General features: G+C 39.5%; 1 protein-coding gene across 14 annotated transcripts in view; it reads right to left on the minus strand.

The window, feature by feature from the left end:
- Nucleotides 1-23314, minus strand: part of PATJ (PATJ crumbs cell polarity complex component) — a 421434-nt gene that overhangs the window by 360157 nt on the left and 37963 nt on the right. For all 14 annotated transcript variants that reach the window (XM_063817330.1, XM_016919657.4, XM_016919650.4 and 11 more), the window contains 5 exons: nt 15365-15583; nt 11898-11997; nt 7756-7847; nt 5938-6079; nt 1587-1733 (listed from right to left, as the gene is read on the minus strand). In XM_063817330.1, the coding sequence (XP_063673400.1) occupies nt 1587-1733; nt 5938-6079; nt 7756-7847; nt 11898-11997; nt 15365-15583 (700 nt within the window). The remainder of the gene's footprint in view (nt 1-1586; nt 1734-5937; nt 6080-7755; nt 7848-11897; nt 11998-15364; nt 15584-23314) is intronic.

Here is a 23314-nt window from a genome sequence, read left to right on the forward strand (position 1 = left end):
GATTAGTAAAAAAAAAAATTGAATGTTTTATCTTTTATTTATTTTATTAAGCATGCCCAGTTATGCCAAGCATAGTAAATAATGTTTTTAAAAGGTCATGTAGCATTTATAATAGAGTATTGTTATCCCTAGCATAAGTGTAATGGTGATACGAAAAACTTTGTCTTGTCATTGTAATAATAAAAAAATGAACATTTATTATGGAAAAAACACTTCTAAAACTATATCTAATTTCAGAATGTACTTGATTTTCATCTGACATTTTTCTGAAAATCTGAGCTCAACTCAGATTTGCAAAGATAAACTGCAATCTACTTGAGTCAAAAAGAACAAGGTAAATTTCCAAATCATAGGCTATTCTTTCCTGACCTGAGACAAGACAAAGCCAAAAGCCAAAACTTCTCGGGAACATGGATGGTGTTAAGTACTCAAGGAGTTTCATTTAGCTGGCGAGGCTTTCCAGAGCACTTTTGTGCAGGGAACTGTGTGCAACTGTTACTCAATGAGCTTGGAGAGTAGAGTCCACTATAATAGCTAAGGTATCAAAATACAAAGTAAAAGGACAAAGCTGCAAATCAATTAAAAAAAATTAAAGAATAAAGGTATAACAGCTTGGCAATTCAATGCAACTTATAGAAATGCATACATTATTAATTTTTATAATAAAAACATGTATAATGAAAAAGAAACATATGCTATATGTGTATAAACAGCAATAATCTATAGATATAGACATATCAATGATAATATATAAGCTAAGGTGGTTCACGCCTACAATCTCAGCACTTTGGGGGGCCAAAGTGGGAGGATGGCTTGAGCTCAGGAGTTTGAAACCAGCCTGGACAACATAGTGAGACTCCATCTCTACAAAAATTAAAATAAAATAAAATAATTAATGTAAGTAAAGAAAGATTAAACAAGAGCTTGGTCTCCAACTGTCACAGTGTTAAAATGTTGATATTGGCTGGGCACGGTGGCTCACGCCTATAATCCCAACACTTTGGGAGGCCCAGGTGGGCAGATCACTTGAAGCCAGGAGTTTGAGACCAGCCTGGCCAACATGGTGAAACCTATCTCTACTAAAAATACAAAAATTAGCCCAGTGTGGTGGCATGCACCTGTAATTCCAGCTACTCGGGAGGCTGAGGCAGGAGAATCACTTGAACCCAGGAGGTGGAGGTTGCAGTAAGCTGAGATCATGCCACCGCACTCCAGCCTGGGCATCAAGAATGAAACTCCATCTCAGGGCCTGTCGTGGGGTGGAAGGAGTGGGGAGGGAGAACATTAGGAGAAATACCTAATGTAAATGATGAGTTAATGGGTGCAGCACACCAACATTGCACATGTATACATATGTAACAAACCTGCACATTGTGCACATGTACCCTAGAACTTAAAGTATAATTAAAAAAAAAAAAAAGAAAAAAAAAAGAAACTCTGTCTCAAAAAAAAGTTGATATTAAGAATATCCTATTTTATATCTCCAAAATGCCTCTAAGATTTCTCATACTATATTAACTATAAAGACAGAAAATGGTTAACAAATGAAGAAGTCTGTTATCGCAAAGTGAATGCTTTGTGCCTACCCAATTTTTCTAAGGCATGTATGTTGTCATTTTTTAAAGTATCCATTCTTTCTTTAATTTCCTCATCTTCACCATCCACATTAGTTTCAGTTTCCACTGCTCCAGTTAGAAAGAGAGCTGGTGGTTTCAGTGGTTCTACAACAGTTCCTAAAACAAAAAAAAATAATTTTTTAAAATTTTGTTAATGCTAACTTGAATTATTAGTTGTTGAGGACTATATTTAAGTGAGCAGATTTTAGTGCTGTTCTCCCATTTCTCCCATTTCACAACCTTATTAAATCTGAGGTAACTTATATATATGATTCCTTAAACCCAAAATGCCATGTGTAATAGACAACCAATCAATTCCTTAAAAAATGAACTTATTAATGGCATTGAAAAGAATAAGGAACTAAACAATGGGAAGACACATGAAAAAATGCCCACCATCACTGGCCATCAGAGAAATGCAAATCAAAACCACAATGAGATACCATCTCACACCAGTTAGAATGGCAATCATTAAAAAGTCAGGAAACAACAGGTGCTGGAGAGGATGTAAAGAAATAGGAACACTTTTACAGTGTTGGTGGGAGTGTAAACTAATTCACCCATAGTGGAAGACAGTATGGAGATTCCTCAAGGATCTAGAACTAGATACACTATTTGACCCAGCCATCCCATTACTGGGTATATACCCAAAGGATCATAAATCATGCTGCTGTAAAGACACATGCACATGTATGTTTATTGCGGCATTATCCACAATAGCAAAGACTTGGAACCAACCCAAATGTCTATCAGTGACAGACTGGATTAAGAAAATGTGGCACATATACATGATGGAACACTACGCAGCCATAAGAAGGATGAGTTCATGTCCTTCGTAGGGACATGGGTGAAGCTGGAAACCATCATTCTGAGCAAACTATCGCAAGGACAGAACACCAAACACCACCATGTTCTTACTCATAGGTGAGAATTGAATAATGAGAACACTTGGACACAGGGTGGGGAACATCACACACCGGGGCCTGTTGTGGGGTGGGAAGAAGGGGAGGGATAGCATTAGGAGAACTACCTAATATAAATGACGAGTTAATGGGTGTAGCACACCAACATGGCACATGTACATATATGTAACAAACCTGCACGTTGTACACATGTACCCTAGAACTTAAAGTATAATAAAAAAATTTAAAAAAAGAAAAGCTTCTGCATAGCAAAATAGGTAGTCAACACAGTAAACAGACAACCTACAGAATGGGAGAAAATATTTGCAAACTATGTCTCCAATGAACGACTAATATTCAGGTTCCAGAAGGAACTCACACAACTCAGTAACAATAAAACAACCCACCATTAAAAAGTGGGCAAAAGACATGAACAGACATTTTCTCAAAAGTAGACATATAAGTAGCCAGCAAACTAACAATCCTGCAATTAAATCCACATTCAAACCACAATGAGATACCATCTCATATCAGTCAGAATGGCCATTATTAAAAAGTCAAAAAACAACTGATATTGGCAAGGATGTGGAGAAAAGAGAACACTTACACACTGTTGGTGGGGATGTAAATTAGTACAACTTCTGTCGATGTGGAAAACAGTATGGAGATCTCTTAAAGAACTAAAAATAGCACAACAATTTGACCCAGTAACTCCACTACTGGGTTTCTACCCAAAGGAAAAGAAATAGTTCTATCAAAAAGACACATGTACTTGTATGTTTATTTCAGCACTATTTACAAAAGCAAAGCCATGAAAGCAATCTAAGTGTCCATCAACAGATGATAGGATACAGAAAATGTGGTATGTATATATATATAGGCATAAAAAGAATGAAACTATGTTTTGTTTCATGGACTACTACTATACAGGCATAAAAAGAATGAAATTATGTTTTGTTTTGTTTTCAGCAACATGAATGGTGCTGGAGGCCATTATTCTAAGTGAAATAACTCGGAAACAGGAAATTAAACACTCCATGTTCTCACTAAGCTAAACAATGGGTACACACAGATATGCAGAAGAAGATAATAAACACTGGAGATCCCAGGATGAAGGAGGCTGGTGGAGCGGGGGTGAGGGTTGAAAAATTACATATTCGGTATGATGTTCACTATTTGAGTGATGGGTATACTAGAAGACCAAACCCCAACACTATGCATATATATCCATGTAACAAACATGCACATTTATCCCCTGAATCTATAAAAATAAAAAAAATTTTAAATTAAAAAAACATATTTATATAAATATTTATGTAAGCAATTTAAGGTCAATATGGCATTTGTGCCAGGCGTGGTGGATCACGCCTGTAATCCAAGCACTTTGGGAGGCCAAGGCAGGCGGATCACGAGGCCAGGAGTTTGAAACCAGCCTGGCCAACCTAGTGAAACCCCATCTCTACTAAAAACACAAAAAATTAGCCAGGCATGGTGGCGGGCAGCGCCTGTAATTCCAGCTACTGGGGAGGCTGAGGCAGGAGAATCACTTGAACACAGGAGGTGGAAGTTGCAGTGAGCCAAGATCGCGCCATTGCACTCCAGCCTGGGCAACAAGAGTGAAACTCCATCTCAAAAATAAATAAATAAATAAATAAATCATTAAAAAATTTTTTTAAATGGCATTTGTACAATTTGGACTATTTAGGCAATTTTTAATTTCATACACTGGATGCAGTTGGCAGGGCATCTGTCTTTCAGCAACAAAAGTTCTACTATCACATAAAAGAGAAAAAGTTCCAATTTAAATACAAATCACTATCGGCTGAAAGCAAAGGCTTCCAGGTGTATTGTATCTTCAGAAGAATATTTTCAGAGGAAAAAAATGATCTTCTGTCAAATTCTAATTGAAGTATTTCTTACTCCCCAGTTATACAACTAGTCACTTTTTTTTTTTTCTTTTAAGAGACAGGTCTCACTGTGTCACGCAGGCCGGCAGGCAGTGGCATGCTCACTGAAGCCTCAAACTCCTAGGTTCAAGTGATTCTCCTGCCTGAGCCTCCTGAGTAGCTGGGACTACAGGTGGGTGCCACCAGGCCCGGCTAATGTTTAATTTTTTGTAGGGAAGGGGTCTCTCTATGTTGGCCAGGCTGGTCTTAAATTCCTGGCCTCAAGTGATTCTCCTGCCTTGGCCTCCAGAAGTGCTGGAATTACAGGCATGAGCCACCAAGCATGGCTAGAATTACTGCACCCAGTAATTCACTCATTCTAAATTGAATATGTGTTTCCACGATTATCAACTTTTGTTCATCTATATGTTTCTAAGTTGATAATTAAAAACTGACATGCAGCCAGGCACTGTGGTTAACACCTGTAATCCCAGTACTTTAGGAGGCCAAGGCAGGTGGATCACTTGAGCCCAGGAGTTCAAGACTAGCATGGGCAACACAGGAGAGACCCCATCTCTACAAAAAAAATAAAAATAAATTATCTGGGTATGGTGGTGCTCACCCGTGGTCCCAGCTACTCAGGAGGCTGAGGTAGGAGGATAACTTGAGCCCAGGAAGTAAGGCAGCAGTGAGCCATGAACATGCCACTACACTCCAGCCTGGGCAACAAAGTGAGACCTGTCTAAAAAAAATAAAATACAAATACGTGTTTTATTTTCTCTCAGTATACTTCAAAAAGTAAATCAAGAGGCAGATTAGAATAAAATATATTGTTAAAAGTAATAGGAAACCTGGCTGGGCGCAGTGGCTCACATGTGTAATTACAGCATGTTGGAAGACCAAGGCAGGCAGATCACCTGAGGTCAGGAGTTTGAGACCAGCCTTACCAACACGGTGAAACCCTGTCTCTACTAAAGATACAAACAGAATTAGCCGTGTGTGGTGGCACATGCCTGTAGTCCCAGCTACTTGGGAGGCTGAGGCACGAGAATCACTTGAACCTAGGAGGCAGAGGTTGCAGTAAGCCAAGATCGTGCCACTGCACTCCAGCCTGGGCAAGACAGTAAGACTGTCTCAAAAAAAAAAAAAAGTAATAGGAAACCCGAAGTCTGCAAAATGTCAAAGTATTAGACAAATGAGATTCCCCTAACAAAAGGTGTCAAAGCTTTATTATTCAAATATATGTAATCAATGAAATTTGAAAGCTTTTAGAAAAAATGATTTTCAACTCCATTTAGAGATGCTCTCAGAGCTTAGTGCATGTCGAGGTGCACATCCTACCATTCTGACTGACATAGTAAGCAAAGAAAACACTTGCTTCAGTGAACAAAATGAGCTGACTCATTTCTCCATCAGTGTATTACACGAGGTGGGACAACATTTCCTGCTGAGACTCATGGAGCAACTTCCATAATTGAACTGCTCTTCCAAATGTAAACTACTTGAGGGATAGAGGGGTGGCAAATTAATCACCTCTGTCTGAAGGTGGTTCAAGTGGAGAAGTAGATGAAGATGTCTTCCTTCGAACTAGGGTTAGGTGTACCACCTGCCCTGCATTTCGTAATACTTCAACAACATCATGGTTGGCAAAACCCTGAATGTTCACGCCATCGACCTAAAACATCAAGAGAAACATTAAGCAGAGGTTTTAAGTTAGCTACTATTTTTAGCTCTGGCAACACTGAATAAAATGAGGCAATTTCTTTCATTCCAAAAATAAATTATTTAGGCCGGGTGTGGTGGCTCGTGCCTGTAATCCCAGCACTTTGGTAGGTCAAGGTGGGTGGATCACCTGAGGTCAGGAGTTCGAGACCAGACTAGCCAACATGGTGAAACCCCATCTCTACTAAACATACAAAAATTAGCCAGGTGTGGTGGCAGGCACCTGCAGACCCAGCTACTCGGGAGGCTGAGGCAGGAGAATCGCTTGAACCTGGGAGGCAGTGGTTGGAGTGAGCCAAGATTGTGCTATTGCACTCCAGCCTGGGCGACAGAGCAAGATGAAGCAAGGATAGAAGGAGGGAAGGAAAGACGGAAGGAAAGACGGAAGGAAGGAGGGAGGGAGGGAAGGAAGGAAGGAGAAGGAGAAGGAAGGAAGAGAGGAAGCGGGGAAAGAAAGGGGAAGAAAATAGAAAGGAAGAAAGGAAGAAAAAAGAAAAGAAAGAAAGAAAGAAAGAAAGAAAGAAAGAAAATAAATTTAGACCTTAGGATATATTTTTGAACAAGGATGTAAAACTAGTAAAACATGCTGAGAAACTTCCTCACACACTAGAAAGCAAATTCAAATTTGTCACTTAACTAATAGCCTGAGAGATATAAAGGACTTTAATCTCTGATGCAATTCAAAATTCAAAATGCCATAAAAGATGGCCAGTTATTACACAAGATGTATTAATAGAAGCCATTATTATCAAAACTGAAGAGGTCATCTAATACTTCACCCCTCTATTCATATCACTACATGATATTTTCAAGAAACACACTGATCTCCCTCCAATAGGTCTTCTAGCTTTCTGAAAAAGTGTGAGCAAGAACAGTATTCTTAATCTATGTCAAGCCCAATTCCTGAAGTCTATCAGAACCAATGGGCTTCCTCTCTCAATCTTCTTTGAGCTAGCTGTAAGTATTTCAACTTTCCCCATAAGGCTTTTAAAGCCAAGAGTCATGAAATGTGCTTTCTTAGATAGATTTGAAGGACAAGGATTCAAAGCATACCGCCCAGCATTTGTTTCTATGTTAAGCAATGTGTGTGTATACATATGTTTTGACATTAATATAAGCGTATATATAAATTGAACTAATTTCTACTAAATGGGGGAAAGACCAGTTTTAATTGATAAAAGGTGATATTATATTCTTAAATATGTAAAATACCTCAATTTTAGTTGTACTTATAATTATTGTTAACAGAAAAACTACTTTTACAAAAAGATAAAAAGAGCTGGTTAATGGCCTATTAATTATAGATAAAATGGGTGAGTTTAAAGAACACAGTGTGGTCCTTGCAGGGTTTTCTAGGATAATGCTAGAACATCTTTCAAACATATATGTATAGAAAAAATATACTTTTTTACCAATATGTTTAGTGAATCCTTTCTTCACTGACGGTGAAAAAAAATTTAATGTAGGAAGAAGAGTCCAAAATAATGAGATTTCACTGTATAACAAACTTAATTTTTTAAAAAACCTTATAAAACTATATTAAGCTATTCCCCCTCTCACATGTATTATAATAATGATCAACCTTTTTTTCAACTAGAATCAAACCTAAAACAGAGGCGAGTTACTTACAGCAACTATTTTGTCATTCACTTGAATGTGGCCATTGTGGTACGCAGCACTGCCAGGTATTATACTTTTCACATAAATCCCTGAAGCTTCCCCTTAAGGTGCACAGACATACAGAAAAAGGAAGAAAATTCTAATTAGGCCTTGATTGCAAAATTTGTATCAAGAGGTTAATTAGCTAACGGGGTTGACTGGAGGTTTGATAAATACTATTTTGAACACAAGCAGAGAAATTGATGGATTATTTCAAACTGTCACCATCTCAAGTGACCTGAATTTGAAATGATTTGACTGATGACTACTCTTCCGTTAAAATAATCAGTAATGGAACCCTGATGAAATGTACTCTAACTTAAGCTGGAATTCAGGAGAGCCCAGAGGAAGTCTGACTCTCTCTCAGTCTGTCTCTACTCTTATTACTGATGTGGCATAAAACTTCTTCTTTTTTTTTTTTTTTTACCATCGCTATGACAAGAGTCTCCTAGGTCTTCCTGCCTATATTTAGATCACTGCTCATGTTAGCTTCACAGACACAGAAATAAGAAAACTATATATGATCTTTTTGTTTGTTTTTTGAGATGGAGTTTTGCTCTTGTCGCCCAGGCTGGAGTGCAATGGCACGATCTCAGCTCACTGCAACCTCCACTTTCAGAGTTCAAGTGATTCTCCTGCCTCCTGAGTAGCTGGAATTACAGGCGCCCACCACCACACCCAGATAATTTTCGTAATTTTAGTAGAGATGGGGTTTCACCATGTTGGTCAGGCTGGTCTTCAACTCCTGACCTCAGGTGATCTGCCCACCTCGGCCTCCCAAAGCACTGAGATTACAGGTGTGAGTCACCACGCCTGGCCCAGAAAAGTACATATGGTCTTAACAACAACAACAACAACAACAACAACAACAAAAAATTAGTATGAGCTCAGCAACATGAAATAATCTTTACATATTATAAAATAAGACATTGAAACAGACAAATGGCTATAAAAATTTTTTAAATTAAAACTTTGATTTTAAAGCATGCCTTCCCATGGGCAGGGACAGGAAGGGAAATTGGAAAATAAAACACAATAGATCTGCATGATTTTACATTTTTATTTCCAAATAAACTCAAAACATTGTTTGTAGGCCAGGTGTAGTTGTTCACAGTTGTAATCCCAGCACTTTGGGAGGCTGAGGGGGGGAGGATCACCTGAGCCCAGGACTTTGAGGCCAGCCTGGGTGACATAGTGGGATGTCATCTCACAAAAAATTTAAAAATTAGCTAGGTGTAATGGTGCATGCCTGTAATTCCAGCTACTCTGGAGGCTGAGGCATGAGAATCACCTGAGCCCAGGAGCTTAAGGCTTGTCTCTTAAAGAAAAAAAAAAGTCCAGGCACAGTGGCTCACGCCTGTAATCCCAGCACTTTGGGAGGCTGAGGCGGACAGATCACTTGAGGTCAGGAGTTCAAGACCAGCCTGGCCAACATGGCAAAACCCTGTTTCTACTAAAATACAAAAATTAGCTGGGCATGATGGTGCACATCTAATCCCAGCTACTTGGGAGGCTGAGGCAGGAGAATCGCTTGAACCTGGAAGGTGGAGGATGTAGTGAGCCGAGATCGTGCCACTGCACTCCAGCCTGGGCAACAGAGCGAGATTCCGTCTCAAAAAAAAAAAATTGTAGAAGAAAAATAAACATAAATCACTTTCCATTGCCAACAAAATAATATATAAATTTCATAGAATCACATTCAAGGCCCTCCATAATCTGCCCAAATTTATTTTTTGACTTCAATTTCCACTACAACTTTCCAAGAAAATAAAAGTCTGGACACACCAGGCTTTTTTTTTTTTTTTTTTTGAAACAGGATCTGGCTCTGTTGCCCAGGTTGCAGGTTGGTGTGCAGTGGCACAATCACGGCTCACTGCAGCCTCTGCCTCCCCAGTTCAAGCGATCCCACCTCAGCCTCCCGAGTAGCTGCGGCTACAATTTTTTTTTATTTTTTGTAGAGACAGTGTTTCACCATGTTGCCCAAGCTGGTCTTGAACTCCTGGGCTCAAGTGAGCCATCAGCCTCAGCCTCCCAAAGTGCTGGGATTACAGGCATGAGCCACCAAGCCCAGTCCGCAGCACGCACTTGACATTTCCCCAAAACATCTAGCATTTTCATGATTTTACCTTTTCTCTAGTTTCTTTCTTCTGGTAAACTCTGACCTATCGAAACCCTTCTTTTCCATTCATAGCTCAAATGCCGCCTTCTTTGTGAATTCTCCATTTCCCTCTGACAAACTGAATATGTCATCTGCCATACCATGATAGTTTGCTTGTACAGTGGGCCCCGCATATCTGTGGATTTCACATCTACAGAATGTGAAGCAGGCGTGGTGGTGCACACCCATAGTCCCAGCTACTGGGGAGTCTGAGGCACAAGAGCCACTTGAACGCGGGAGGCAGAGGTTGCAGTGAGCCAAGATCACGCCACTGCACTCCACCTCTGGGTGACAGAGCGAGACTCCATCTCAGAAAAGAAAAAAAATGATAATAATAATTTTTAAAAAAGAACTAAGTGTTTCTTATATGTTTGTCTCCCTGAACAGACTTCTCTTATTCATTTTTCTACCCTCTCCAGAACTGCTCAAAAGTCTAATGAATAGAATAAAGCAAAAATGATTTTCAAAGACTACTTGTTAAAAAGCATGTTGAGTTGTGTTTGGATTTATGTGCTCCCTGCCACCCCTAATTACCCAGTCCAAAAAACTTTTGAGGGTAAAGAAGTAAAATGGGTCAGGCACGGTGGCTCATGCCTGTAATCCCAGCACTTTGGGAGGCCGAGGCAGGCAGATCACCTGAGGTCAGGAGTTTGAGACCACCCTGGCCAACACAGTGAAACCCTGTCTCAGCTAAAAATACAAAAATTATCCGGGGGTGGTGGTGTATGCCTGTACTCCCAGCTACCCGAAGGCTGGGGTAGGAGAATCTCTTGAACCTGGGAGGCGGAGGTTGCAGTGAGCCAAGATCGCGCCACTGCACTCCAGCCTGGGCGACAGAGCGAGACTCATCTCAAAAAAAAACAAAAACAAATAAACAAACAAAAGAAGTAAAATAGTAAAATGATACTTTCCTTTATCCAGTAATATAAACATTAAATTTTCTTAATGTTCTACCAGTCATTCACTTTCACTTAGGAACAAAACCATAAGTTTAGGAACTAATGATTCCTCTAACCAGACTTAACATATTGAAAACTACTTGATGTGGTTTTTTGCAACATTATTATACAATCCACACTGAGCTCTTTTGAATGTCATTAAATTCTGAACCTAAATAAAGGTGGCACGTAGAATCTAAAGGTTTGAAAAAAGATAGTTCATTAGGCTAAAATAACACAAGGTGGTCTGACATGAATTTCATTCAGGACTTTGAATACATTAGCACTCTTAATCCTTCCACCTGCTGTAAGTATGCAAAATAACAATTTTTTTTTTAAGGAAATGAACTCTGTAATCTTGCTCTTAAAAAAAATTGAACATTTTATAACTCTGAATTTTCATATTATTAGCAAATATTTGTGGAAAGGTTTATTTTTTCTTACCCTAATAATTCTCTTATAATAAAGGAATAAATCTTATAGTGAAAGTTACCAAAGCTTTGCAGATAGGAGTTGAGAGAGTTTTAGTCAGGGATACTTGAATTGTGTACTTATTCTCATAGTTTATTTCTTTCACATGAAAAGAAAATAGTTCTAATGAAAATGCTTGTTTTAACTTTCTTTTTTAGTGATAAAACACAATAGTCATACTTTGGGAACATTTACAATATGAAACATATACAGAAATCAATTTAATTATCACAAATCTAATCTATCATAATATGTTAACAATGTTCATAATATAGCTATTTTACAAACAAGAGAAGGTACAATTCAAATATTATACACTAAGCTGGCCAATTATATTCTTTTGTTAATGGATATCAAGCCAGCTATAAAACTATTGAGATAAAAATGTGATTCTGTAATCACTGAGAAGTGACTGCTTGCTAGTATAGACTCATGGTTTTATTGTTCAAGATTTAAATTAAAATCTGCAAGTATTTAATTTCACTATCTAGAAACCTTAACATCCTTTACAATTTCCAAATATAAAATAGAAATGATTCATTTACCTGTATGAGATGTTCCAACATAGCCAACAATTCTAATTCCAAGACTCTGCCCATCTTTTCTCACAAGCTCAACATTATAAGTTTCAAAAAGAGAACTGTCCTAAAAGGAAAAAACAAATTTAATTATATATGCTTAGTGGCATACCTGTGTGTACATAGTCAATCTGTGCAAGGTTTGTCAAGTATTTTCTTAGCATCTATGGCAGGCAGAATTTTAAGATGGTCCCATGACCTTCAATTCCTGGTGCTACTCCCATATTGATGCCATATTACATGGCAAAATGGAGATTATCCAAGTGGGCCTAATCTCATCACTGGAGTCCTTTAAAGGCAGAGTTTTCTCCTGCTGGTAGCAGAAAGGGAAATGAAAAAGATCTGAATCATTAAGGACTCAACTTGTGGTTTGAAGATGGAGGGAGTCACGTGACAAGGAATGCAGGGGACCTTAAGGAGCCGAAAGAGGTCTCTGGCTGGCAGCCAACAAATAAAAAGGGACCTCAGTCCTATAGTTGCAAGGAACAAGAATCTGCCAACAATCTGAATGAGACTGGGTATGGGCTGTCCCCAGGGCATCCAGAAAAGAGCCCAGCCAGGCCCACACCTTGATTTTGGCCTTTGTAAGAAGCTAAGCAGAGGCCAGGTGCAGTGGCTCACACCTCCAATCCCAGCACTTTGGGAGGCTGAGGTGGGTGGATCACCTGAGGTCAGGAGTTGGAGACCAGCCTGGCCAGCATGATGAAACCCCGTCTCTACTAAAAATACAAATATTAGCCAGGCATGGTGGCACATGCCTGTAACCCCAGCTACTCCGGAGGCTGATACAGGAGAATCGCTTGAACCCAGGAGGCAGAGGTTGCAGTGAGCCGAGATCACGCCACTGCACTCTGGCCTGGGCAACAGAGCAAGACTCTGTCTCAAAAAAAAAAACAAAAAAACAAAAAAAAGAAGAAGAAAAAGAAGAAGCTAAGCAGAGAGCCCAGCCAAGCCCACCCTGAATTCTGACCTACAGAACTGTGAACTAACTATGAACTAACAAAGGATATTGTTTTAAACCAGTAAATTTGTTATACAACAATAGAAAGCTAATATAACCACTTAGAAAAAAGGCTGTATTTGTATCTGAAAGAACTATGAACATAAATTTAGAAACAAAACATAAGACTAATTATTGTTCAGTAATATAAAAATATCGACCTAAAACTTATTTTATTTTCTTCTTCTTCTTTTTTTTTTTTTTTTTTTTTTCAGAGACAGGATCATGCTCTGTCACCCAGGTAGGAGTGCAATGGAGCAATCACAGCTTATTGCAACCTCAAACTCCTGGCCTCAAGCAATCCTCCCCCTTCAGCCTCCCAAGTAGCTGGGACTACAGGCGTAAGCTACTGCATCTGGTCCTAAGACTTACTTTCAATACTCGTCTTTTAAACATTTCTGTAAAGGAGTAAGGTGTCTAAATACATAATACTTAGCTTTTAATTCAAAACATTAACATGAAAAAGTAAATAATTGATTGGATCAAGTTTCCACTTATCACATATCCACATTTGTCTCTCACTACAAAGTAGAAGGCTCCAGGGAACTAGAGTAATGGAGGAAAAAGAAAATGTAACCACAATTTGGAGAAACTTTTTTTTTTTTTGAGACAGAGTCTCACTCTGTCACCGAGGCTGGAGTGCAGTGGCAGGATCTCGGCTCACTGCAACCTCCAACTCCCGGGTTCAAGTGATTCTCCTGCCTCAGCCTCCTGAGTAGCTGGAATTACAAGCGTGTGCCACCACTCCTGGCTAACCTTTGTATTTTTAGTAGAGTCAGGTTTCACCATGTTGGCCAGGCTGGTCTCAAACTCCTGGCCTCATGTGATCCACCCACCTCATCCTCCCAAAGTGCTGGGATTACAGGCGTGAGCCACCAAGACCGGCTGGAGAAACTTTTTAAAGGTTCTGATATTTCAAATAGAAAACTTCCACTCATACTGTTCCAAGTAGAGAAAGGCAACAACTTCCCAGAATACACAGAATGACATCTCAGGTGATGATAATCAGTGGCCTTCCACCCTTTTCCACCATAATCATTTCTCTTTCCTTTTGTTTCTGTTTCAGTTTTTTTTGTCTGTTTTGTTTTTATTTTATTTTATTTTATTTTTTTTAATAGAGTCTTGCCCTGTTGGCCAGGCTGGAGTGCAGTGGTGCAATCTCAGCTCACTGCAACCTCTGCCTCCTCGGTTGACATGATTCTCCAGCCTTAGCCTCCCAAGTAGCTGGGACTACAGGTGTGTGCCACATCTGGCTAATTTTTGTATTTTTAGTAGAGATTGGGTTTTGCCATCTTGGCCAGGCTGGTCTTGAACTCCTGACCTCAGGTGATCCACCCACCTTGGCCTCCCAAAGTGCTGGCATTAGAGGCATAAGCCACCGCATCTGGCCCATTTCTCTTTTCTTTCCTCTTCCTCCTGGGCCCTCCCTTCACTATTTCTGGTCAGGCATGGTGGCTCACGCCTGTAATCCCAGCACTTTGGGAGACTGAGGTGGGCGGATCACCTGAGGTCAGGAGTTCGAGACCAGCCTGACCAACATGGAGAAACTCCATCTCTACTAAAAATACAAAATTAGCCAGGCGTGGTGGTGCATGCCTGTAATCCCAGCTACTCAGGAGGCTGAGGCAGGAGAATTGCTTGAATCTGGGAGGCAGAGATTGCAGTGAGCCAAGATAGTGCCACTGCACTCCAGCCTGGGCAACAAGAGCAAAACTCCATCTCAAAAACAAAACAAAACAAAACAAACAAACAAAAAACTTATTTCTTTGCTTTTACTTTATTATGTCTTCATTAAAAGCCCATGTTGAGATAATGGGAAGGAGTTTGGAATGGACCAGAAAGATGTGAATTCAAATTCCAGTTTTGCAACTTACTCCCTATAAGGTCTTTAACATGATGTTTGACTTTATTTTCCTCATCTATTAAATGTATAATAAGGCCTATCTGGCAGAATTACTGTGAAGATTTCAGATGACCTGAGCAATTCCAGGTGCTTGATAATTTAAAATAATAACTATTATTATTACATAATTAAAATAATTAGTATAATAAATATTATTGATATCCATTCCCTTTAACCAGCCTGTGGCTACCAGTGATAATTCTCACACATCGGCCAGTGTTTACAGTTTTCCCTCCACCACCTGGATGTCTCTTCACCAGCCCAATGAAATAGACAAGGCAAGTATTATTATTCTTCAATTTATAAATAAGTCACTGACGCTCAGGGAGGCTGAATGACTTAACCCTGAGAAACAGTGAAACAGAAAACCAACATGTCTAATGTCTCCAAATAAGTTTTTTTTTTTTCCTGTTTCACTAGTGAGCACACAACTCACACCAATGTGGTGCTTGAAGTTGAAAGAATTTCTTATCTTACAGTGTGTCACACCTAGGCTTTGGTTTAAGATGAAAGAATGATATGTATACTCACAGAACCAAGGCCCTTGCTGGCTACAGTAGGCAGGGCAACAGGTAAGGCTGCAGGGGCAGGAGGGGTGACTGAAATGTCACCAGCTGGATCTCTAGCAACGAGCATCCTGACTGAATTCCCACAGTTCCTTAGAACTTGTGCAACTTGCTCACTGGTCATTCCCTGCACGTTTGTGCCACCAATTTTCAAGATGTGGTCCCCTGTCTGGAGTCTTCCATCCTTCAAGAAAAAGACAAAATTATTTTGAGAAATCAATGCTGTAACTTCACTGGTTAATAACAATTCATCAGACTTTCAGCTCTGGCAAAATGGCTGACAAAGAAGCCACCTAAAATGCTGAATAAAATGGAATACTGTTAATAACTGGCTGAAATGGCAAGAGTAAAGGAATTTCATGTAGAACACAAAGGAATGGCTCAAAATGAGAAAAGTAATCAGTATTCTAAAAAAGGCCTTTGCTTGAGGGTATAAGCTCATGCCTAATGGCCTAGAGTTGGGTGTTAATGGTCACGTGTGCAAGGAAGAGGACAGAAAGGCCAGGGCCTCAAGAAGGAAAGGTCAGAACAGAAGCCTCCAGCATAAAACTGGGAACTTCACAACCAGCATCCTCAGTGACATGTTTGAGGAATAGAAAGATGCCAGTGCGGCTACAAGAAAATGAGGAAAAAGAAGAGTAGTCTAAGAGATGGGAGAGTTAATGGAGTCAGACAGTATAGGGCATCTTCTTTGCATGATTGGGAAGAGAAGGCATCGAGCAGAGTTTTGAAACAGAGGAGTGACATTACCTGACTGACTTTAACAACATAATTCAAGCTTCTGTGCTTAAAATAAACTACAGAAGAGGAAACAATAGAAGCAAAGATACGAGTTGGGAGGCCTTAGCAATAATCCACAATAGCTTGGGTGTGGTTCACAGTTGGGGTGTTCAGAAGTGAGATTCTAGATAGATAGACAGATAGATAGATAGTTTTTTGTTTTGTTTTGTTTTGAGTCAGAATCTCACTCTGTTGCCCAGGCTGGAGTGCAATGGCATGATCTCAGCTCACTGCAACCTCCGCCTCCCAGGTTCAAGCAATTCTCCTGCCTCAGCCTCCTGAGTAGCTGGGATTACAGGCGCGCACCACCACGCTCGGCTAATTTTTGTATTTTTAGTAGAGACGGGGTTTCACCATGTCAGGCTGATCTCAAACTCCTGACCTCTTGATCCACCCGCCTCAGCCTCTCAAAGTGCTGGGATTACAGGCATGAACCACTGCACCCGGCCAAGATATATTTTTAATAAACTGTCAATAGGATCTGCAGATAGCTTCTATATGGGCTGTGAGGGAGGAAAAGGAGTCAAAACTCCAAGTTTTTAGCCTGAGCAACTAGAAAGATAGAGTTGCCATGAACTGAGATGAAGACTACAGAGGTACAGATGGGCGAGGTGGAAATCAGGAGTTCAGTTTCAGAGCTGTTGTCTTAGATACCTATTAGACATTCAAGTAGAGGTAACAGGTATACAGCCAGATACACAAATCTGAAGTTCAGTAGAGAAATCCAGACTATGTATTTAAATTTGGGAGCTGGGGAGAGGTCAAACAAACACAAACAACAACAACAACAACAAAACACCTTGCGGGTCATTAGCACATAGGAGGTATTTATAATCATGATTCTGCCAGCACAGTGGCTCACACCTGTAATCCCAGCACTTTGGGAGGCCAAGGTGGGTGGATCACTTGAGGCCAGGAGTTCGAGACCAGCCTGGCCAACATGGAGAAACTCCGTCTCTACTAAAAATACAAAAATTATCCAGGTGTGATGGCACACGCCTGTAATCTCAACTACTCAGGAGGCTGAGGCATGCAAATCACTTGAACCTGGGAGGCGGAGGTTGCAGTGAGCAAAGATCATGCCACTGCACTCCAGCTTGGGCGACAGAGCAAGACTCTATCTCATAAAAATAAAATAAATAAATAAATAAGTCAAGATTCCAGATGAGTTGAAAGAAAAGATACATAATGTTATATTTCTTAAGCTAGGTGGTATGTATCATACACTGGTAATTATTGTTTTGTTTTGTTGAGATAGAGACCCACTCTGTTGCCCAAGTTGGTCTTGCAAATAATTATTGTTTTAATTATCATTTAAAATGTGTAGATATTATATACATTCTTTTATATGTATGTATATTTCATACACAGAAGGTAAATAATAATTTATCAAAATGAGTATCTGTTCAAAGTGTTCATTTCCCTTCTTTGATAAATTTTTGAAACAGCTAATTTTTACAAAATTTTTCCTAAATTTGTTTAGTCAGAAATTCTGAATTCACTTTATTATAGTGTATTAAAGATACCACAATGTTAACACAGCTGGCTTTATTTAAACTTATACATGCAGAGCACCTTACAGGTTCAAAATCACTTTCATGTACCATCTCACTTAGAGAAGGACAACTTTCAAATGAGAAAATTGAGATACAAACAGTTTGACTGACTTGACCAAGGTCACAAAGCTGATAAAAAGGTTGAACCAAAGCTGAATCCAAGTTGCTCACTGAAGACTATTCTCATTCAGTTATTTGCCTTATACTTCAGTATCTCCAGAGTAACATTACGGTAGCAAGTCAATCTCCTAAATGCAAAGGCTGCTAGTAGATAGTAAATTTATTGCTTTCCTATTCTCCAAGAAACTGCCTATAACTCTCAAAAAGTTTGAATGAAATGAAGATGAAAAATAGATATCCTGCAACATGGAGAGAAAGCTTGAGAAGAGAGCAATGACTACTGGGTTAATCCAGTTCTGAGCTTCAAATTCCTAGTTCCAGGTGGCACCACCGCAAGCTAAAGATGACATTCTGAAGGAAGAGGTTTTTTAAAAAACCCTTAGACTGAAAAGTCTATTCTCCATCCTTCCTTTTCTCCAATTTTACAGGAACCTAAATGAAGGAATGCTTTAGATTGAAATAATACGTACAAAGCCCTGTGCTTTGTTCTAAATGCTGCAGAAGCCACTAGAAGGGACTGGAAGTGTAGAGAAGTGGTGCAGCGGAAATGCAATTTAATTCAGAAACATCTGGAAAGACTTAGAAAACGGAAACAGAGGCAAGGAGGACATTGTTATGAAAAAAAGAATGAAGAATTGCTGGATTTCTACTTTAATAGAGATAATCTGATATTCTGTTTTCAGGCATGCAACAGACTTGAAACAACATAAGCAACTACTTAAGAGAAAGTCAGTGGTGCTGATGAAAAATAAGGGTAAAGTTGCCTCTGTAAATCAAACTATTCTTCAACAGAATTATGCACTGATCAAAAAATTAAAAAATATATATGTCTAATAAGTGTTTTCATACTTGGCTTGGCCAAAGAAGGGCATTTTATCATAAAGTATATTTTTAGTCACTTCCTAGGCATTATTTTTCTTCTATTTTATCTCAACTCTTAATTTAAAATGATGTCGATAATTTGCATCTGTCACTGAAAGTCAAACATTTTCTTCCTACAGAAAAGCAGGTGTTCTGAAGAATTCATAAGTACAAAAATAGTCATTAGTCAGATTGATAGAAAGACACCAAAATGACAGCTACCTTGTCTAAGTCCAGCAGCCCCAGTCTGCATTTTATTGATATTTTCTGATCAACATTTTCCTTCCATAACCTGTCTTCTGTGTGAGGAAACTGAAAGGCATAAAGTCCCTTTTGTTCTTTAACAGAAATCATCAATCAATGAAAACCAATAAATAGCTATGCCAAGATTCAAGTACGTAGCGTGCTAATCAAACATTCACATATAAAAGTTTTATTAATCCATAGATTCTTTCAAAAGAGAAAAAAATTATGCATATTGGCAAAGATAGTGTGAAAGGCAGAAAAACTAAAACAGCTGAAGCAACAGGGTATCACACACTTACAGTGAATGTACACCTGTAATCCCAGCACTTTGGGAGGCCGAGGTGGGCAGATCACCTGAGGTCAGGAGTTTTTGTTTTTGTTTTTGTTTTTGTTTGAGAGGGAGTCTCACTCTATCACCAAACCAGCCTGGCCAACATGGTGAAACCCCATATCTACTAAAAACACAAAAATTAGCTGGGCATGGTGGTGAGCGCCTGTGATCCCAGCTACATGGGAGGCTGAGGCACAAGACTTGAACCTGGGAGGTGGAGGATGCAGTGAGCCAAAATCATACCACTGCACTCCAGCCTGAGCAACAGAGCAACACCCTGTCTCAGAAAAAAAAAAAAAAAAAGTAGCAACTCTGGGCTAATAAAAAACTCACATTACTTTGCATTTTAACTTCTCTGATATGCTGTTGTGGATGATAATTTTTTAAAAAAAATTTTAAACCTATAGGAATTCAGACCTGAGCTACAAAAGAAGAAATCAAATTTGTTTCTTCAAAAACTAAAAAATGAATCCAGGTACCATGGCTCATGCCTGTAATCCCAGCACTTTGGGAGGACTGCTTGAAGTCAGGAGTTGGAGGCTGCAGTGAGCTAGGATCGCACCACTGCACTCTAGCCAAAGTGACAGAGCAAGACTCTGTCTCTATTTAAAAAAAAAGAAAAGAAAAGAAAGGAAAAAAAAAGGCACCAAATACTCCCACAACTCAGACAATGAAATCATAACTATGTTTGATTCCAGGCCAGTTTTATTATTGGTCTTCAATCAAAAGGCAACATGCCATTGATAGAAAAGGGTAACTTTACAAAATAAAACACACTGTTTCCCTAAAGGAATTAAAGAAACTATCCTATCCTACTCAAATTCCCAGAGCACTCATTAACTGATTTTTATAGATAAAGAAAATATCTGTTTATATAATCACTCAAAGCAAAATTGCTTGGGACTAACCAACCATTTAGTGACCTCAAGCTGGGCCTTCCTTACTCTACACTGAAAGTCTCTCAAAGTTCACATCCACCCTCAAACCCTTGCTTGGTTCCATTCCTTCCTAGTATTAGGTTACTGGGTAGTCAGTAGACTCATATTATAACTGCTTCATACCAAAATGTCAATAATTTATGACAACCTTTAAATAGGCTGTGTTCTGAAGACAACGAGGTATTCTGGTATACCTGACCGCCCTAGAACTTCCCCAGACCACATGAAAGAGGTTTCTGCACTTCAAGGGTTTTACACTGCCCGTTATCAATGTCACACAAAACAAAACAAAAAGTACCTCCCAAAAAAATGTTTAACTCTTGCCACAACTGATAGAATGTTCTCAAGGTGAGTGTTTCAAGCACTGTGAATTTTGGAGAGGCTCTGAGGCTTACAGGGAGATAGGCCTTTTAGCTACCCTTTTAATATCATATAATTTCTCTATCCATGGAATTGGCCTGATTATATTAACTGATTGGACATTGTAACTAGATCTCAACAAATGTTTCTTAAAAGATTCCTATAAATCAATTTTTTTAAATAAATAAATGCTATTTTCTACTTCATTTCTTTTACATCATTAGCAGCAGGACACAACAGAAAGACAAGTAAGGGCTTTGGAGTCAGATGCACCCAAGTTCAAATTTTAGCTCTACTTTGGACAAAGTGTATGGCCAAAGGTCAGTTGTTTATCCTCCCTAAGTCTCAGATCCTTCTTAAGTAAAATGAGAATACATTTATCTCTCAGTGGGTTATAAGCATTTTGGGAACTAAGAGGCATTGTGCTAAGCATGTTACATTGATTAACATTGAATTTTCACACAGCCTTTTATTTAAGGCAAGCAAAATTATCTCCTGCCAAAAAATAAAAAAAAAAGTGTTAATGGCAGGCCTAAGACTACTTTCCTTGGAAAGGCCTTCTCACAAGGTTAGCCCTTGGCTAACACCTGGGAGCTTAGATTCTGTGAGGGTTCTCACCATTCCCTGGTAAAAATGGCTCTAGGTGCCTAAAGTGTAGTCTCTCCTGAACACCTGCATTCTTCTGCAAGTCTAGGTCTTCGGTATATGCTACACAGTGTGTGCCTGTGTGACCAGCATCCAGTAACAACCCTGTGCAGAGTCTCTGATGGGCTTCCATGGCAGACATTTCAGATGTGTGGTCATAATTCACCACTGGAAGACTTAAGTGTGTCCTATATGACTCCATGGGGAGCGGACTTGTGGAAGCTTGTGCCTGGTTTCCTCCAGTCTCCACCTCATGCACCTTTTCCATGTTGATTTTGCTTTGTATTCTTTCACTGTAATAAATATAGCTGTGGGTGTAACTGTACGCTGAGTCCTATGAAACCTCCTAGCAAGTCATCAAATCTGGTGGTCTTGGGGACTATTTTAGAAACATAGAATTAAGCCAAGAAGTCAATTGCCCAGGGTGAGAGGTGGATCCAGAATTCAAGCCTTCATCTGTCTGATTCTAAAGCTCACATACTATAATCCTATGCTCTTTCCTTTCAGAGGCTAATTTGGATGTAGGTGTGCTGAGAAGAATTTCTCCAAAGGTAGATAATAGGGAGGGTGTATACCACATCTTGTGCCATAGCCTAGGGCCTGAGGGTGCTGCAGCTTAAGTCATTTCATGAGTTATAGCAAGCATAACATTGACTGGTAATAAGCAACAAATGGGGCCAGGCTGAGGAAGGAGATAAGTTGGTTATAGCAAGAAGGCTGAAGAGATTTTATCTGCCATCAGCTGACATGAGAGGAAAGGAGAAGTGAATACTGCTCTGTCCCCTATGGCTAGGCCTTACCATATGCCCTAGAAGAGACAATAGCTCTCCTGTTCCTAGAGCTGGCTACTCCCTGTTGATGGATGTGAACAATTGTGCACAGGTGTATATCAGGAAAAGGAAAACACTAGGATTAACTTTGGATAAATTCAAACAACAAAGCTCAGACTTCAGAATCAAACAGGTATGGGCTCAATCCTGACTTTGTGGCTCACCTAGCTGCTGTAACCTAGGGCAATTTCTTAATGGTTTCCATATCTATAATTTGGGAATAAAACTTCTAAGAGTATTTTGAAGGTTACATGAGAATAATGTACATTAAGCAGATAACAATGTCTGGCATAAGTACTTCCTTCTCTTTGAGCACTTATGACCCTATGACAAGCATACCCTCTACCTCCTCTTTGATGATCTGAAATAGTGACGATCCCTTCCAGTAAAGGGCGAAAATCAGACTTGGGCTTTTTCCAACAATGCCTCAATGGGATTAATCTGGGAAACTCTGCACATCTTATTCTTGTGAAAATTCATAAAGCATGTTAGTATTTTAAAAGCTCAGAAAATTCTTACAGTAAAGAAACCTATTGGATTTTGTTTAAATTTACTTGACCCTTTGTTGTTCACAGTAACCACTCCACTTTGCATTTTGGAAAAAAAAAAATGCCACTCCAACAAACAAACCTATTAAAATTGCTAAGGCAGAGGCAGGAGGAGGGAGGGAATACAAAGAAAGGCATCCCAAAATTTTCTGCAATATTTTATTATTTCCAGGTTATAAAAATTTTTTTAAGAATCCTTAAAGAATATTGTGTTGTGCCACAGATGTGTGTGGTTTTTGTTTGTTTGTTTGTTTTGAGAAAGAGTCTTGCTCTGTCGCCCAGGCTGGAGTGCTGTGGTGTGATCTTGGCTCACTGCAACCTCTGCCTCCCAGGTTCAAGCAATTCTCGTGCCTCAGCCTCCTGAGTAGCTGGGATTATGGGCATGCACCTCCACACCTGGCTAATTTTTTGTATTTTTAGTAGAGACGGGGTTTCACCATGTTGGCCAGGCTGGTCTCGAACTCCTGACCTCAAGTGATCCACCCAGCTCGGCCTCCCAAAGTGTTGGAATTACAGGCATGAGCCACTGCACCCAGCCACAGATGTGTTTTAAAGGTCTATAAAATGAACATTCTCAAACATTCTGGTCTCAGAACTTGCGACAGTTTGGATGTTTGTCCCCCCCAAACCTCATGTTGAAATTTCATCCCCACTGTTGGAGGTGGGGCCCAGTGGGAGGTGTTTGGGTCATGGGGGTGAA

This window comes from Pan troglodytes, chromosome 1 (genome assembly GCF_028858775.2).
Source record: "Pan troglodytes isolate AG18354 chromosome 1, NHGRI_mPanTro3-v2.0_pri, whole genome shotgun sequence".
Taxonomy (NCBI): domain Eukaryota; kingdom Metazoa; phylum Chordata; class Mammalia; order Primates; family Hominidae; genus Pan; species Pan troglodytes.